Genomic DNA, 19100 nt, shown 5'->3' on the forward strand with positions numbered 1-19100 from the left:
TGCATGGGGGAACTTGGTTTACAGCTACCTGGCAACAGCCCACTAGACCCTCATCTGAATGAGGTCAGACTTTCCATGCATTATTTTGTCTGGATGTCCCTCTGTGCAGCTCTCTCCCTTAGAAGAATGGGTTTCACTGTCATGGCTAAGTGACACCTGTAGTTGATGCCCCTGGAAAAGACTGTCGGTGGACTGTTTGGATGAGCCGGTATCTGCAGAAGTCTTCTTTTGTCAGTCACTCGATGCAATTCTGTCAAAGTTTGAACTGCAAAAGAAATGAAATAGACTGAGGCCCTGCGATGTATCGTTCCCCAGCGCAATGTGACACCCAAGCCCACTTTGAGTGTTCGAAAACCAGCAGCACACTGCTTAAGACTCAAGGTCTGTCTTAGAGTCAAGACTTTCAGGCGGTCAAGCCTGCATTGATGCACCAGACAACCCTGCAGTCAGTCTGGAGTAAAGGACCTCTTCTGAACTTCCAAAGACCCAACGCCTCAGAGGAAGAATCCTCAATCTCCCTGGCCGGGATAGATCAAATCTGTCTCCCATGAGAGTCATTTATTTCAAGGGTCCAGCCCCAAAAGTGCTGCCTTCCCCTAACACAGTCTCCCAAGCCCAAACCCCTTGTCAATGCAGTTTTCCATTTTTTAACCCCCCTCTTTTGCAAAAACCAAATCCCTGTCATCATTCCCCCAAAATTTACGAAATTGGAAACTAAAAGACACATCAAGCTTTGCTGAATAATGGAGTCATGATCCACGATACAGCCTGGGCAGAATGAGAATGTATTCACAGAAATACTTTTGGTAACGCTTTCTTTATGCTCTAAACCAGGAATCCTAATAACAGCAACTGTTGCATCACTTGGGATAATAACCCTCAGATGACCTTAAAAAAATTTTTCTCAGCGCAGCCTGTTGTATCACGTCTAAAATAATACAAAACAATTTAGATCATGAGAATTGCTTACACCCCTAATCGATTACCATTGAAAATCTCACATTTTCTCATTTTTTATTAAATTTGAAGACTCTGTCTTTATTTAGTGCACACTTTGCTCATTCTGGAGGTTGTGTTCTCACTATAACATTGCTTCTTTCCCCCCTCCAATTTTAAGCACATTTTCAAACGAGATTTTATTTGTGTTTTTGTTTTTTTAAAAGTCGTCTATTGTTGGTCGAAAGGAAATGTAGATGTTTGCCCAAACAGCTTAGAGTCTATTTACTTTTACAAGGATTTCTTGTTTTTTTTTTTTTTCAGTAAAAGCTGTAGTGTAAATAGAATTCAAACAAACAAGCGGTTGTTGAGAGAAACTGTGATTGCAGCACAAAGCTCCCTCAGGGTTTTTGGCCAAATGGGAAGAATGTATGTAACACACCCGAGAGTGTGACAAGCCCTGCAACAGAGTGGTGAGCTGTCATGGGTGTACCCCGCCTTTGCCCAACATTGGTAGGGATAGGCTCCAGCAACCCCATGACCCCGTAAGGGATTACCAGTAAATGGGTTTAGAAGATGGATGGAGGAAAAATGGATTTACTGTCAAAGTTCAATTTTTGGATTATGTTTATATCCAGATGTTCACAATGTGTGTTTGCTAAAAATCCAACTAATCTGATTAAGCATCTCAGATGTGTAAGAGGGTTTCACAAAGTCTGTGAGTCATTCCTGCTTCCATGGGCATGTCTTTGGACACTTTCTCACTCTTGACAGGTACTGACTTCTATGAATGAAGGTTACAGAAACACACCTAAAACTCTGCATACGTGAAGTCTGCACTAAATAAATTAAGTACCGTACAAATTTATCTTTCTATGAATCAGGAAAAAAATGGTTTTGGTGGCATGTTAATCTGACTCCAGAGCAGGAACGTTTTAATTTATTTAGCTAAATCGATCGAATTGAATTTAGTGCATTTAATTTGAACTTAAATAAACAAGAAGGGATGCATGTACCACTTGGGTTTAAAAAGTGTATTCTAAAATAAACAAATCCCAAAAAATATATATTTTATATCTCTTAAAATTAAACTTGTGTCCTAGATTATTGGTTAATATGTTGTTTTTTAAAATGAGAGTTTTGTCACGAACTGGTGGTGGAGGACCCAAATGCAGGAGACCAAGCTTGGTGAAAGGAACTTAAACATTTAATAGGCAAACTGAAACATGACAAAAATATGAGGAGAAACAAAACTGTGACACAACAGAGCAGATGACCTGACAAGGAAGAACAGAAACCAAGACACTTAAATAGGCTGAGGGCAATTAACTGAACTGAAGACAGCTGTGGATCATGAACCTGAAGGTGGAGTGACTGACACGAAGGAAACCAAAAACATGACAAATAAAACCAAACCACTGAATCCTTACAAGTTTTATACCAAATGACTGTTGGTTGATCTGTAAAGTACTCCTGAACTAGCACATATGTAGAAAAAAAACACACAAATTGTTAAACACATTAAGAAAACAATAAAATGAATAATCTCTTATTTAATTATGAACCTAAAATCATTATCTAAGGTTTATTATTTAAAAAGACATGGCTGTCTAAGAAAAAGGTATCATAATCAAATTTAATAGTTTAAGGAATTTCTAAACGTATTTCTTGGAGAATGATGTTAGCTGACATTTACCAAATCTTCCAGAATGTGCTTTCAAGTGTTTGAGAAAAACTGGCCCAGAATGTAAAAAGTAGGCGTTTATGAACGGTCCCTGACGCCCCTCATCGGCTTCCGTAGACTTACGTAGGCGGAAGCACATTTCTGTGTTGGGGTGTGTACATATATCTGTCAAAACTACAGGTTAGAAGCTCAGGTTTTCTGAGACCAGCGACTCCTCGACGCAGCAGTACCAGCGACCGGCAGTAAGTAAAAGACATAATAGGATCTCGTTGTTAGTGGGTTTTATCTGAAAAGAGAGTAAAACTTCAACTTCGTGTTGTCAGTTTGTTAAACAAATGAACAAAATAAAATCTGCAGGTAAACATTTGCATTCATTAGCATAGACATGAATACAATCTTGCGAGAACAGTAAAAGCGTTTCTATGCATCTGTGAGTATTCTTTATTTTTAATATGTGATCGATCATCTACATAAAAACTTTTTAAAAAATAAGAAGCACGAATAAATGGCATGGGGAAAATGATTGTGGTGATCACGTGATCACGTCAGGGGAATAAGCCAGGTGACAATAAAAGACCTCATAGTCTTTGAAAATAATCAGACAAAATGACAAATGAATTGCATTTACATGTATTTTAGAAATCTGATGGCTACAAAAACAACATTCAAATTTTTTCCTCACTTGATTATTAGACTTAAGTCAAAATCCATGTGAGACTTTAGACTTTCACCATCTGTTATGAGAATTAAAAAAATACAACATTTAGTCTAGCATTGTTAAAGTTGGCCATGCTTGCAGATTTGGAGTTGTCTTGCAGAGATAATAGGTCTGCAAAATAGGTTACATGCTTTTGCACAAAATGTTAATAAAGTAGATATCAGCAACCATTAGCCTTTAATCCTTACCTTTTTACTGACATTTTATCTTGTAAAACAAACAAAAACAAAAAAACTTGTTACAGGATTTCTAAAGTTGACATAAACAGATAGTGGTTTTCAGATTCCTCCCAGTCATCAGATGTTTGTGTCTGTGAACACATTCTTCACTTTGATCGGACATTTACCTCATCTGATTACAAACACACAAAAGGATGTGCAGAAGGTAGAACGGAGACAAATTATTCTTGAAATCAGTCTTTCTCACCTGTGCGCCATTGCTTTTGAATATTTATTCTGACGTGCAGCACGTGGTGTTGCAAGGCATGAAAAGTGCTTCATAAATAAAGATTATTTGGATTTGACTGGATGATTGACTATTCTTTATTGTTTTTTGACAAACTATTTCCTTTTTTTAAACTTCAGTTATTATTATTTTTTTACATCTATTTCTCAGATGTTTGTTTAGCTTGAATTTTTTAATAAATATTTTGTGATTGTCTCAGACATTAGATTTTAAAATCATTTTTGTATTTGGTTCATTTGTGTCGTAAATGTTACATTAAAGTCAGTGCTTTGATGTCTAAGAACCTTTAGTTTCTAACGCCTCTAAGAGGACAAATCTATTTAAAATACATAAAATAATATAATTGATCTTTTTTTACTATTAGAATCTAACGGGTGAGGTGTAAATAATCCCAGCAATATAGCAGAATTGGGTTTAAAACCTTTGTAGCAAACTTATAGCGAACTATAAACAAAAACGGTTTCAAAGGATTAAAAAAAGAGGTAAACTTTTTTTTTTTCGTCTCTTTTGCAGGAAATCATGGCCTCCCTGAACACTGTTTCCAGCGCCAACACCAACTTCTCTCTGGACTTGTTCAAACAGCTGAGTAACAAAGACAAAACGGCAAACGTGTTCTACTCTCCGTTCAGCATCTCTTCCGCTCTAGCCATGGTGATGCTGGGAGCCAGAGGAACCACAGCCTCACAGATGACTGAGGTATCACGCACTGCCCCCCCCCCCCCCCCCCCTTATTTTTTGCTTCCATTAGCTCACATTTTGGTTTCCAAACCCCTTGGTGATGCATTTACTTATGTTACATGCCTCTGCAGCTTAGCTGGGCGTCAAAGCATCATAATGCCACGTCAACTGTGAGTGGAGTGCGAGCGTTCACTCGCTCAGCATTTTTTATGATGCGTTCTCTGTGTTGGTTATTACAGGAACATGATCCAGATTGCAAAACAGGGTGAGCCATAAAAAGCTGCTTACACTGACATATTCTGTGTATGTTATCAGTTATGTGTAGCAGACCTGGCTGCAGCCCGACTTCCCCCAAAGCCGTTTCAAAGTTGACTCATCGAATGCCTCCAGATTGGCCGTCCTTTTTATTTAAACTATTAACCCTGATTTTAAGGAAAAGAACAGAACCCATTTGGCAGAGTTGTCTCCTTTGGGCTTTGTTAAAGCAGTACTTATGGAGGATTTATGGGTGATTTTTCAATCTAAAGGTCCTCAACAAATGACATTTGTTTCCGTTGGTCGTTAAGCTAATGGCAGCCATAAAACAGGAGTTTCTAAGAACGGCTGTTGAGATCAAAGTTGACCTGAGAGCATTCAGGATTTGATCCAATGTTTGCCAAAGTGAGGCCACGCCTGGCTTAGTCAAACTGTCGGGTTCGACTGTTTGGAAGAGATTTGTGCCACACCCACAATCCTCTCTGATTCTGTAAGAAACGCCCTTACATTTAAAATAAATTAATAAAAAGATAGAAATAATGAAAGAAATTGTAATGGGGATTTGCAAACTATAAAAAAACGTTACCTTTTGATTTTTCATACCAGTTTTCTTATTTTTTCTGTAAAATGATTGATAATAATTGTCGATAAATGCTGAATTGATAAACTGCTGCTCAGCAGAAGCCTTGGCAGGGAGGGGTTTTCTGAGAGAACTTTAAAAATCTGGATCTGCATCCATGAACAGCAGAGGTGCTACAACGTTTGCACTTGTTTTTCCAAATATTTGCTCTAATAATCTTAGGATCCAGTTTCTGTTTTTGTGGTTTTGTGTCCAAATGAAAAGGTTCCACTCTCACTTGAGGCTCCACCTACCTACCTGCCTACTGTTTAATAAACTAATGTTTGATCTAGAATAGCATTTTATAAATTTGTTTTATTCAATTTTTGCATTAAAATATAGGGTATGTTTTCTTTTGGGGTCTTGTAGAAATATAGTTTTATAGTTTTATAGATTTTTGTTGTTGACATTTTTGTGTAAATGTCTGACTGTGTGCGTCTGATCAAAGTTTCCCACAGTCTCTCTGCTTCAACCAGGTAAACTACTTCAGTAAAGCAGGTTTTTTGTTTTGCTTTTTCCTGTATGTCAGGTTATAAATAGAAACTTTGTCTATAAACTGACCTCACTACCAGCTGCATCAATGACGGCTCACCCATTCCTCCTCATCATCACTGCTTTGTTATCCTGCAGGGTGCCGGTATAATGGAAAAAGCTTTTCTCAGGCTGAATGGCTAAAAAAACAGAAATAATGAAGGGAAAGTTCCAAAGTTGGTTTTAGTTTGGTACTTTTAACCCCTCGATGCCTGAATTTATTTCACCTTTTTTTTCTTCCATATTGATTCTACATTAAGGTTATATTAGTAGAAAAATTGGTTTTATGCATATTTGCAACATAGACATCAAATAGATTTTAAAATAAAATACACACAACCTGATTCTTGGAGCAAAGAAAGGAAGAAATGTTTAATTCAGGTGGCTGTAAACTGCACCCCCCAGGTTCTCTGCTTCTCAAAGGCAGGGAAGCAGCAGCAGCAACGGCAGCAGCAGCAGCAGCAGCCGCAGCAGCAGCAGCAGGCTAAAGGAGCGCAGCAGATGATGCAGATGCAGCAGAAGGGCCAGGCCAGTCTGCCAGCTCAAGTGAAGGTGGCAGAAAGTAAACGCTAACGGGGGCGCGTGGAACTAACTCGTGGTGTGGCTGGTGGCGGTGCCGGGTTCTGTGGAGATAATGAACTTGACGTTTTTCTGTTTTGCTTCTATTTCGTATTATATTACAAAAATGGATGCAGCTTTTGTTTTCAGATTTACAGCTCGATGAAGTTCATGCAGCGTGGGTCTTTAAGCAAGACCCTTAGTGCTACTGCCTGACTATGAAGCGACAAGGGAAGCCCAAGTCTAGGCCTCCCTGTGCTGGTCCCCAGCCTGGATAAAATGCAGGGTTGTGTCAGGAAGGGCATCCTGCTTACAAATCTGTGTGAATCAGTGAAAGCTGTGGCAACCCATGAGGGAAAATGGCGATAGGAAAACATCATTTAAGGATTTTTTAAGAACGCCTCAAATCTAATGGAAGACCGTACTTATGGGTCACATCAGGATCTGCTTATCTTAATTTCATTAAATGATTTTTTTTTTTGCCCCCAGATGATTGGACAAAGAAAATGAAACAAAACATCTGCAGTCTGCCATGTTTTAGTTTGCACATGAGATTTGACCTCTTTGATCCCCATCGCGCCAAGTTTAAATGATTTTCAGCAAACTGTTTGCTTCATAACCAGTTCCACGAACCGGCTTTAACCGCAATGAATGATTGCAATTTTCCAACAATTTCTTTATGAATTAGCACTTTCCCATTTTCCCACAACATAGCTAGCAGAGGTTAAAGCGATTTACGACCAGCCTTATGACGCATCCTGGAAATCCTGACAGGAGTTTTAACTCATTGAGACAATTGAATGCTTTATAAGGCCTTATATTAGTAAAATTATATCTAAGATATATTAGGATTTTTTAGATAGCGTTATCTGTGGCGTCCACCTGTAAGTCACACAGGATTTCACAAACCAGAGGAATGTGTTGCTGAATTTTTTTTTAACCTTTTGACACTTGATGAAACCTGAAACCTGCAGGGAACTCTCTCATTTTTATTTTTTTAATTCTGTCAACAAAACATTTTAGTTCTGCAACACAATGATGTCATTTAAAAAGATGAACTCTTTTTTTTTTATATACGTACTAACAGCGTGGTGGAGGGACAGCCTGTGGGTCAGCTTCTGTAAAAGTTGACCACACAGGTTTGGTTTATGGATTTCTTTTTCCTGCTTTTATATGATGTATGTTTTTGTGTTAAGTGTTTTATATGATTTGTAAAAACAAACACCTCAAGTTTCATGAATTGTCTTCCCATTTTTGACCAAATGAATTACTAACATTTTTTTTCTTCCTTGTTTAAAGATTTCTGGACTAAAATCTAACCTGCAGTGAAAGTCCATCAGAACAGATTTTCTCACATCTGTGGTTTATTTATCTCCACAGAGCCTGAAACTCCGGGATTCCCAGGATCAGGTCCATGCTAGCTTTGCTGAGCTGCTGGGCCAGCTCAACAAGCCTAAGGCCAGTTACGCTCTGAGTGTAGCTAACAGGCTTTTTGGAGAGCAGACCTACCAGTTCGTCGAGGTGTGTTTGACAAACTGGCTTTTTTGTAAACAGTAGAAGCAGAGGAGAAAATGTGATGAATGAAAACCTTGTCTTGTCATCCATCCTGTTAAATAATTTACCAGGTCACAGCGTTACTGATAGAAATTTTCTTTCAAAGAATGCAAAGCTACAAAATAAAGCGCAAAGGCTTTTATTGTTTAGGAGTTCCTGGGAAACAGCAGGAAGCACTACAAAGCAGAGCTGGAGAAGGTGAACTTCATGCAGGGTTCTGAAGCTGCCAGGCTCAACATCAACACCTGGGTGGAGAAACAGACACAAGGTGGTCTACAACCCTAAAAACATCTGAACAAACACGCTTCACTCAACTCCAAAGTCCATTCAGTTTCATAAATGATCCTCATTTGAAGTGATCTGCAGTGTAATCTGATTAGATCTGATACAGATCTAACCGTGTCTTTGCCTTAACTTGTTTTGTTTTTCAGGTAAAATCAAAGACATCCTCGCCGAGGGTTCCTTGAACAACCTGACCAGACTTGTGCTGGTCAATGCCATCTATTTCAAAGGCAACTGGAACAAAAAGTTTGATGCGCAGGAAACTCGTGACGCTGACTTCCGACTGAACAAGGTAACTCTGCAGCTGACAGGAGACTGACGAGGAGCTGAGTGGTTTTAAAATCTACGGAGCCCTGAATGTGACATTCAAAAAATAAATAAGCAAATAAAAATGTTTCCCTCAAATTAATCATTTATGCCCACAAACAAGTATTTGTTGGTCACAAATGAGCAATTTACCAGCATCTTGAGCGCACAAGTTTGTGCACAAATTATCATCCTGTCCACTCAAAGTATTATGTGGACATAAAGCAGGAATACTACAATACAAAACCCAGATTCTTAGGGTTTCAGTAGCTATCTTGGTGAAAAAAAAGTTACAAGTATTCATATATACACATATTCTGAGTTTTGTTTGGTTGAAGCTTGTACTGACCAACCTTTAGCTTTGTTTGCTCTATTATCAAATTCTTTCTTATAGTCAACCAGTTGTCTGCATAAATTGATTTAATTGAGCAGTGTGGACAGAACTGAAGGTAATATTGAAATAAATCTGAGTTCCATCTCTTTTTAAATCTTAGGAGAATGTATAGGTGCAAAAGAGTAATGATAACAAAATTAGTGAAAATGTTTAAAAACATTTTTAAACACATTTACCCAAACTAGACCAGAGGAAAGGGTTTATCTCTGGCTTTTTAAATAAGATGATCATTCACAGGTGAACAATGTATTATGAAAATAGTCTTTAGTTTAAATAAAGAACCTTAACAAAGACACTGTTTTTAACGCTACAATTCATTTGAATACAGATGTCTCCTATTAACATTCAGTGGGTAAATTGTGAGAATGTTGGACTCTGAGTAAAAAAGTTATTTCCTATTGAAGAAAAGACCCAGTATGTGACAGAATGTATGGAACTTTATGATCTGATTCTTAGCAAATGCTTAAAGATAACCCAAGTCTCTAATTTACAGTAACACTTAACATTATCATATTTTCTTAGATCATATCCTGTTTGTTTTATCCTTCACATTTAGCCACTACTTTCATTTCAGAAACCTTTGACTTCTTTTTTATTGAAAGGTGGTGTGGGTCCAAACCCCTTAATCGGGCCTGTTTTCATTGTGTTTCCCTCTTTTGCTTTCAGAATGCTAAAAAGACAGTAAAAATGATGTACCAGAAATCCAAGTTTCCTCTGACCTACATCCCTGAAATCAACTGCCAGGTAACCCTGTCATGTAGAATCTTATTGTTTTTCAGTCAGAAGGACGTATTACATCGACTCAAACTGTTTAAATTATTAGAGACCTTCCTTTTTTTCTTTTCTTCTGCCCTTTGTGTGTCATATACGACAGAGTTTTAGGGCCACGGTGAGGAAAAAAATTCTGGCCAACGTGTCGAGTTTTTTCTCGTCACAAAGTTTCGAGAAAAAACTCGTTTCGAGATAAGAGGCGAAATAAAGTTTCGAGATTAAAGTTGCAATGTTGCGCGAGAGAGATTTTATCTCGTAAATTTAGGAGATAAAAACTCGTAAATTTATGAGAAAAAATCTCTTAAATTTACGAGATTAAAGTGGAAGTGAGCATCCAGAGCAGCAGGTGAACGCCGCGCAGCAGCAGATCAGACCGACTAAACTTTGTTGAACAGGTCAGCTAAATGTTTATTGATAACGTTCCAAATGTCTGGAAGCTCATTTGTTTGATTTACAATTTATTAAAGTTTTTTTTATTGATGGTTGGTTTGCAGCCCGATGAAGCCATCGGGTGTCCCTGCAGCTGTTCGCTTGAATCTTTTCTTCCTCCACCAAAGACAAGATCTCTCTGTTTGTGTGATGCTTCCGTCTGAGGAGCCCTTTTTGCCTTTTTCGACATTCTAATGCTAATATAAAAGACTATTTTCACTCATCTTTGTTTTTTAATGATGAAGCGGGACGCTTCATCTGCAGGAGGGGGCGTAGGTAACTGTTTACTTCCGCATTGGTGTTCGGATGACAGGTTCATGACATAAGGTGACAGAGGAACTTCAGGTTGTGTGAATGAAAAGGAAAATAAAGGCTGCAGCAGTCCTCTACACCCAAACGTATCTCTGAGCTCCTTATTTTACATATAAAACTCCGCTTTACTGACACTGAACCCTGGAAAGCCGGCTCCAGTGAAAATAATCTGATTTTGACTCACCAAAAGGTTCAGAATCTCTTTGTTTTAAACCTATAATAATCCGGAAATAAAGCTTCACAAAAGGCTCCACATATTTCATCTTCAAGCTCCAATAAACAGACAACTTCGGTGTTTTCCACTTGTTAATCGATGAATTTTTTTCTCATAAATTTACGAGATAAAATCTCTTAAATTTACTTTTTTTTTGGTGGCCATAAAACTCTGTCGTAAACTCTGAAGTACAAAGCCACTAGCTCACTAACATTAGCCATAACACTGAATACTCCTGAAAGACTCAGCTTCACTTCTCTCGCGCAACATTTCGACTTTAATCTTGAAACTTCATTTCGACTTTTATCTCGACACGACGAGTTTTTTCTCGAAACTTTTTTTCCTAACCGTGGCCCTAAAACTCCGTTGTAGTCATATCACCGCTGCTTTGAACTTTCAACAAAAGCAATTTTACTCTATAAACTTTGCTAGAGTTGTTTTCTTAGACATAGTTTCTGAAGAGCAGCAGGATCTCATTAGAAATTCACCTCTGAGTTGTTGGCGGTACAGAGTATGCCTGCTCCTACTTCCCATCATCCATCTGTTTCCACGCTCTCCCACTAGCTTACAGCCCCTCACACCTCCAATCCAACATTACCGGTGCAACAGAAATACTGGATCTGTAAATCCAGCCGTACAGTTTAGATCCAGATTCCAGCTCAGACAACGATGAACATGGATCTATTTGCAAGTGGATGCATCAGAATGGAGCGGAGCAGGGAGCTGGCGGCCCGGTATATTTTCAATGTCACACATACGATCTTTTTCAGACTGCAGAAATTCCTCTGCACCTTATTCACAACAATTTTAATGAAGAAATACTCAGAAATGCAACTTCAATCTTACTTTTCTTTATAAATGTCCTCCATCATGAAAACAATTCCAAAGGAACTTGTTAAACACAATTTTTATTGGAGTGGGTCTCAAAAAAATAAAACAATTAGACTTTCTTGCCCTTTTATTGAGTTCAGTGAAATACATGTCTTACAGGAATTCTTCCCTCTTTTTAATAGATCCTTGAGATGCCCTACAAAGACAAGGAGCTAAGCATGCTGGTCTTCCTGCCCACTGACATCGAGGACAGCACCACCGGCCTGGAGAAGGTAGGATTGGCCTGCATTTGCACATGGACTCACCAAGAACCCAGCAAAACATGCACAAAGCAGATGTTTGCCTTCTAGCTGGAGAAGGCCCTGACCTACGAGAACTTTATGGAGTGGACTCGCCCAGACATGATGAACGAGGTGGAGGTCAGGGTGGGCTTCCCTCGCTTCAAGATGGAGCAGAAGTATGACATGAAGAAAGTCCTGGTCAGCATGGGCATGGCGGACGCTTTCGACATGTCAAAGTGTGATTTCTCTGGTGGGTAGCTGGAGCTTCACTGAACCTGAGATGGAACTTGATATGTACCTTAAGCTCATCCTCTGAGAATCTTCTGCCCTTTTCCTCAGGCATGTCTCCAGCCAATGACCTGGTGCTGTCAGAAGTCTTCCACAAGGCTTTTGTGGAGGTCAACGAGGAGGGAACAGAGGCGGCTGCTGCCACCGCAGCGGTCATGATGCTGCGCTGTGCACTGATGCCAGCTGCCTTCATCGCTGACCACCCCTTCCTCTTCTTCATCAGACACAACAGCTCCATGAGCATTCTGTTTGCGGGCCGTTACTGCTCCCCTCAGTAAAGTTCCCTTGAGCAACCCACATCTTCATTTTCCAACCGTCAGAGTATGAGGCTTAGTGACGTTGAAGGAATCCTTTAACACTCCAGTTTTGTTGTGTGCCTTACTACAGATTGATGTTTTGCACTGTCTCATTGTAAAGATGAATCATTATTCCTGCTGCTTTCTTCTACCCTAATCTCCTTATATCTAGTCAAGATTATTGCATTTTACACACATCTATAATAATCCTTTGCACTGTTCTGCTCAACCCAAACCACAGAATTACATGACAAACGCCTCTTTTATGCAATTCCTTGGAACCGTCATGCATCGTAAACTGGATTAAAAACATGAATGTATGCAAAGACTTTTGCCAGCTGCCGTGTCACTGTCATGTACTCTTTTACACCTGAAATTAAAGTGTGTGGTTTGCTGAAATGTCTTGTTTTTTGCCTTATGGGCTTAATATTTTGAGTGAGAAATGAAGGTGAAATCTTTCTTACCCCGTGACAGTGTGAACTGTTTCTGATGGCAAAACCACCAGTGAGATGGAAGATTAAATGTGGGATTGAATCTGGTTTTAGTGTGTGGGCAAACAAGATAGAAATTAATGCTAGTTATGAAACAGCCTAGCTGTTTTTGTAAAGGCCACTGTTGCTTAACGATTGCTAAATGATGTCACATAAGTTACTTGTGGCTCATTTCCAAAGAAGAGAGAAGTTCACCAGTTTTTTTGAATACTTTGGAGCTTGAGCGGCCTTGTGGTGGAGTGTCCACCCAGTGACTAGAAGGTTGTGAGTTCAAATCCAGGCCGAGTCATACCAAAGACTATCGAGCTTGGTTGGGCGGTTAAATTACCAAACGGTTCCTGAGCGCGGCTGGGTCTGCAGCTCACCGCTCCCACAGGTAATAGGTCAAATTAGGGCTGGGCGATATGGCCTAAAATTAAAATCTGCGTTTTTTTTTTTTTATTTGATTTCTGATTTTTCCCCGACCCCCCCCTCCCCCCGCCCTACTTAAGGAAAGCAATAAGTACAAACAGCAGATAACTTAAAGCAAAATTTGCTTTTATTTAATCAAAGGCAAGACAAATGTAACCCCCGTTTCTGGGATGAATAATAAATAAATGAACACATTCTTGGAATCAAAGTTAAGTATAAGATTCTTCTCCTTCTCACTCCCTTTTGGACTTGTGTTGTTTATATAATTTTGTCTTATATAAATTTTGGCTTGTTTTTTTTCTTATTTTGATTTTCTACACTTGTTTTCACTTGTCCAAAATAAAAAGGTTACTTACTTAAAGTCCCAGCTGTGTTTTAAGTCACACTTTGTAGTCTAGACTAAAAGGAGACAAATATTCAGTTTGAGAGTAGCACCATTTTCTAAAGGATTAAAAATACAGCTCATATCTGGGGTCTAAGGTTTTAATTAAATTAATAAACCGGTTTTTGGTATTACCGGTATAACACGTGCCTCGTGTAATATCGGTAAAAGTAATAATTACATCGCAGTATTCTTTATTGACAAATAACAGTGATAATTAACTAATTAATGAACTTACTATATAGGCATTGTAGAAAGAGTACTGGTATGTGTATGTGTGTCTTGGCACTGCGTGTGTAAGAGGAATGAGCGTGTGCCACGCGAGTGAGAGCCTTTGACTGCGATAGGATTGAGGCAAATGTTGCAGCGTGGGTTCTCTTCCTCCACGTCTATGGCAGCAAACCCATACCAGTTCTAAACAACAAAGGATTTGATTCCTTTCTTGGGAACAAACTCCCCACTCTCACCGGTAGCCATGCTGTCGCTTGCTGTTTTGTGTGTGCTATGATGTTGTTGTTTGTTGCGTGCCATAAGGCCGTGTGAAACTAACGCTACGGAAGCTCTGGGGAGCCAAAAATGCGCCATCACACAAAAACTCGATTTAGTATTTTTGAAATCGGCCGTAACAAAAAATGTGAAAATAATTCATTCAATCGGTTTATCGTCCAGGCTTAGCTCAAATGCAAATTTTGCACACTTAGGTGTGTGACAGATGGTGGGACTTTAACTTGACTTTGAGGGTCCTGCAGTATCAAAGCACTGCGCTTTTCTGGACTGAGAGGTCTGAGGTCTTTGTGCTGCAGTTTAGCGGTTACCACCCCGAGTTCTCCAACATAACGTGCACCAGTCACCTTCAATTTCAAAGCTTTCTCCATTTTTTCTCTGTCCCCCTGGTATTTTTCCAGTTTCTCATGTTCCTTCTTTCTGATATTAACTCAATCCACCACAAAGGCTTTCCTCCGATTCTTTACCCAACAAAGTTGGCGAGCAACACTCTGGAACTATCCAGCCACAAAGATGTACGTGGGTCTATTTGTCTGCAAGTAGATGGATTGAAATGTGGAGCATGTGGCCCGCTGATTGTAGCTTCTACATGACGACTACAAGCTTCTTCAAATTACATTTTTCATCTGCTTCTGATTCATGATTTTAATAAAGAATTACTTCAAAATGCACTTTGTCCTCCATTGTGAGATGGAAAAACACCAAAACACAATTTTTAGTAATTTGTTTAAGTTATTTCCCATATTCTTTTTGTTTTTGCACATTTTTTTCAAATTTTACATTTAATTGTTCAATGTACAATAATAATATTGTGTAAAGAACCAGAAAAAAAGGTGTCCATCCCCTTTCCGGGTTTTAGCCTCTGACCCCCTGGAATCACGTGCACGTCCCTGGATCCAACCCTTCAGTAGCTATTGTTTATTTTAAAGTTACTCTTAATTAAAAGTGCTAATTATATAAATCTTTGGTAAGAAAGAACAAAGATATTTATTTCTATTTGTCTTTTTTGGTCTTTGTAGCTCAAAGAGCCAGCTTTGCCTTTTAGGTCAGTGTTTTTCAACCTTTTTTGAGCCACGGCACACTTTAACCTTGACAAAAATCCAGCGGCACACCAGCATTCAAAAAAAAAAAAAAGGATAAAAACAGTCTGTATTTATCCACAGTCCCTCCATGATCTTACATGCATTTTTGTGATAATTGTGGCAGAAAAAGCTGGAAGTTTCAGCTGTTTTTTCTAATAGATGTAATAAAAGCTAAGTTAGAAGATTTAAAAACTTTTTGATTTGTGTTCGCTGTTGTTTCAAGACTTTAAAAGGAGAGACTCGTTGTGCACCGACACGCTCACTTTGTCACTTTTAACCCGATGCATCATGGGAGATGTAGTTAAATATCCGCCGAACGCAGAAAGACTAACGTCTCTGAGCTTCATTGTTTTGTTCACTTGTTCCACGGTCCGACACCGGATTCTGTGGAAAACTACACCGCTAAAGACGAGCTTTAGCTGGTATTTTTCTTAGAACTGAGCGACTTTTTCAGCAGAATTCAGAACAAGGAAGGGAAACTTTAACCACTTCTTATTGGTCAGACTGATGACATGTGATTAAGATCCCAAGAATGATTGGTGGAGACAGTTGAATGGGCGGAACTTTTCCTAACGCAGCTGAAGCTGCGGCTAAATCGTGGTACCGTCATTCTTATCAAAATGTATTTAATAGAATCAAATAAAAAGAAATAATTATTTTAAGATCTTTCATATTCCTAACTACTCAGTGTTTTATCAGGGCCTGTTTGGATGAACAAAGAGCTGATATCCTGGAGATGGTAAATGTTTTTAGATCAGTTAATGGGTAATTTCCCATGGTACACCTGACCATCTCCCGCAGCACACACTGGTTGAAAAACACTGTTCTAGACGATTTTGCGGCTCTCCTGAAATATCATTTTGTGGCCCTACATTAAAGCTGAAGCTGCGGCTAAATCGTGGTACCGTCATTCTTATCAAAATGTATTTAATAGAATCAAATAAACACAAAGAACAAAGTATTTTACGTTTCATATTCCCAATTTCTTAGTGTTTTATCAGGGCCGGTAGGGATGAACAAAGAACTGAAATCCTGGAGATGGAAAATGTAGTTAAATCAGTTAATGAGGGCAATTTTCTGTGGAAGCGATTATGTAGAATAAATAAAAAGCAAAGTCAAAACCAGAAATGCTTTTTCATTTTCAAAATGAAAAAGCATTTTTTGACTCAAAAATATAATGAAAAAGCAATCCACCAAAATGCTTTTTCATTTCCTTCCTCAACACAGCTTATTCTGTCACTTAATTAAAATTAAAATTAAAATGGTATTTGACATTTCATTTTCAAGACGTTCTCTGGTAAATGTGTAGCATAATTCATTTAGAAATGTCTAATTTGACAATTAAAATGGATTAACAGAAATGCTTTTTAATTTTCAAAATGTAGCTGCATTTTTTGACTCAAAATTAAAAAGAAAAAGCAATATTTCAAAATGCTTTTTCATTTTATACTTAAAACCGCTTATTCTGTGTCATAATTAAAACGAAAATGCAAAGAGGGGATTGCATTTGCATTTTCACATCCACCGTGTCACAATATTCATTTCGAAAAAGCATTAGCAGAGGGGAGGCGGGGCGATGACGTCACTGCTTTCTCCGTGTGTCCGGCCGCTGAGCGACACACACATGCACCAGGAGCAGACTGTGTTAGCGGCAGAGACGAGGGTTTTGTGATGGTTGTGAACTTCTGATGAGTTTCCACAGCTTCTCAGGACTACATAGCAGCATGTCCGCCTTCTGCGGTCCTCCTCCTGACGCACCGCGGAAAAGCTTTTTTCTGCGGACCGCCAGCTGCCTTCGCACAGCGGAGCGTGAAGCTCCCGACGATCGCTGAAGGCGGAAATGCTGCTGCGATCTGAGAAACCATCATATGAATTTGTGTTTCCAGTGGTGTCCAGAACAAAATAAAGACTGATGTAATTCCCAGATATTTACACATTTATCTGCAGCTTCGCGATGAATTTGCTGTTTGATGACAGCTGGAGCCCCATCCACAGACAGCAAATTTCTCGATGCTAAACGTTGCTGGTTGGACCAAAAACACTCACTCAGCGCGAAGCTGCAGGAGACTATCTTCATAATGTGCTTTTATTACAGTAATGCAATATTTTGCGGCCTGCTCTGCTCGATCATATGTTTTTAAATCCGTGCGGTCAGACGACGCTGAAGTTGGGTTGCGATTCACAGCTTCTGATTCACGAGGGCACTAAAGGAACATTCCGCTGCATTTTTCACATTAAGATTACGTAAAACCGGGTCCTGTTCAAAAACCGCTGGACCTGGCCTGCTCAAACATGGATTCCTGGATCTTAATAAATCAAACAGCAAATTCACCGTGAAGCTGCAGATAAATGTGTAAATATCTGGGAATTACATCAGTCTTTATTTTGTTCTGGACACCACTGGAAACACAAATTCATATGATGGTTTCTCAGATCGCAGCAGCATTTCCGCCTTCAGCGATCGTCGGGAGCTTCACGCTCCGCTGTGCGAAGGCAGCTGGCGGTCCGCAGAAAAAAGCTTTTCCGCGGTGCGTCAGGAGGAGGACCGCAGAAGGCGGACATGCAGCTACTTAGTCCTGAGAAGCTGTGGAAACTCATCAGAAGTTCACAACCATCACAAAACCCTCTTCTCTGCCGCTAACACAGTCTGCTCCTGGTGCGTGTGTGTGCGTCAGTCAGCAGCCGGACACACGGAGAAAGCAGTGACGTCATCGCCCCGCCTCCCCTCTGCTAATGCTTTTTCGAAATGAATATTGTGACACGGTGCGCGGGGTGGATGTTAAAATGCAAATGCAATCCCCTCTTTGCATTTTCGTTTTAATTATGACACAGAATAAGCGGTTTTAAGTATAAAATGAAAAGGCATTTTGAAATATTGCTTTTTCTTTTTAATTTTGAGTCAAAAAATGCAGTTACATTTTGAAAATTAAAAAGCATTTCTGTTAATCCATTTTAATTGTCAAATTAGACATTTCTAAATGAATTATGCTACACATTTACCATGGACCTTTTTGAAAATGAAATGTCAAATACCATTTTATTTATCATTTTAATTAAGTGACAGAAAAAGCTGGGTTGAGGAAGGAAATGAAAAAGCATTTTGAAGTATTGCTTTTTCTTTTTAATTTTGAGTCAAAAAATGCAGCTTAATTTTGAAAATTAAAAAGCATTTCTATTAATCCATTTTAAATGTCGTTTTAGACAATTTTAAATGAATTATGCTACACATTTACCAGAGAACGTCTTGAAAATGAAATGTCAAATACCATTTTAATTTTAATTTTAATTAAGTGACAGAATAAGCTGTGTTGAGGAAGGAAATGAAAAAGCATTTTGGTGGATTGCTTTTTCATTATATTTTTGAGTCAAAAATGCTTTTTCATTTTGAAAATGAAAAAGCATTTCTGGTTTTGACTTTGCTTTTTATTTATGCTACATAATCGCTTCCATAATTTCCCACGGCACACTGGTTGAAAAACACTGTTTTAGGTCATATCTGTTGCAGTACCTAGACTACGCCACAAGGCGGCAGAAACGAGACAACGAATACGAAGATGCAGCGTTGAAGAAGAAGACAACTTCCGGAAATAATGTTTAAACTCCAACGAACTGTTATCTGTATGCATTTAAACTTTTAAAATATCTCAAGCAACTCTTAAGCTCAGCAAAATACAAATTTTCAAGGAGGGACGAACAGTCTGCGGAAAAGAATCCTTGACTAACCATCTGGCCGGCGGTTCAACCTGCTAAGCAGGTTTGTTAGCTGTGCGCTCCAGGATGATGGAGAGACTGTCAGCGGAGAAGCGAGTCCTCTTCCTGGTCTCCTTT

General features: G+C 39.0%; 1 protein-coding gene across 2 annotated transcripts; it reads left to right on the top strand.

Moving 5' to 3' along the window:
* Positions 1–2739: 2739 nt before the first annotated feature.
* LOC111946638 (leukocyte elastase inhibitor-like) lies at positions 2740–12801 on the top strand. Of its 2 annotated transcripts, XM_023950219.1 has the most exons (10): positions 2740–2862; positions 4317–4499; positions 6292–6438; positions 7825–7965; positions 8149–8266; positions 8430–8572; positions 9647–9724; positions 11720–11809; positions 11888–12068; positions 12158–12801. In XM_023950219.1, the coding sequence occupies exons 2-10, from the start codon at positions 4323–4325 to the stop codon at positions 12382–12384; spliced, it is 1302 nt and encodes a 433-aa protein (XP_023805987.1). In that variant the 5' UTR covers positions 2740–2862; positions 4317–4322; the 3' UTR covers positions 12385–12801. The 2 variants fall into 2 exon arrangements, with proteins under 2 accessions (XP_023805987.1, XP_023805988.1); XM_023950220.1 differs by lacking the exon at positions 6292–6438.
* Positions 12802–19100: the final 6299 nt, after the last annotated feature.

This window comes from Oryzias latipes, chromosome 20 (assembly GCF_002234675.1).
Source record: "Oryzias latipes chromosome 20, ASM223467v1".
Taxonomy (NCBI): domain Eukaryota; kingdom Metazoa; phylum Chordata; class Actinopteri; order Beloniformes; family Adrianichthyidae; genus Oryzias; species Oryzias latipes.

Bases quoted from the DNA above. Each gene is read 5' to 3' on its own strand.
- LOC111946638 (XM_023950219.1), top strand. From the start codon at position 4,323: ATGGCCTCCCTGAACACTGTTTCCAGCGCCAACACCAACTTCTCTCTG. The intron at 6,439-7,824 runs GTGGCAGAAAGT...TTATCTCCACAG, and splicing joins GTCTGCCAGCTCAAGTGAAG to AGCCTGAAACTCCGGGATTC. The intron at 9,725-11,719 runs GTAACCCTGTCA...TCTTTTTAATAG, and splicing joins TCCCTGAAATCAACTGCCAG to ATCCTTGAGATGCCCTACAA.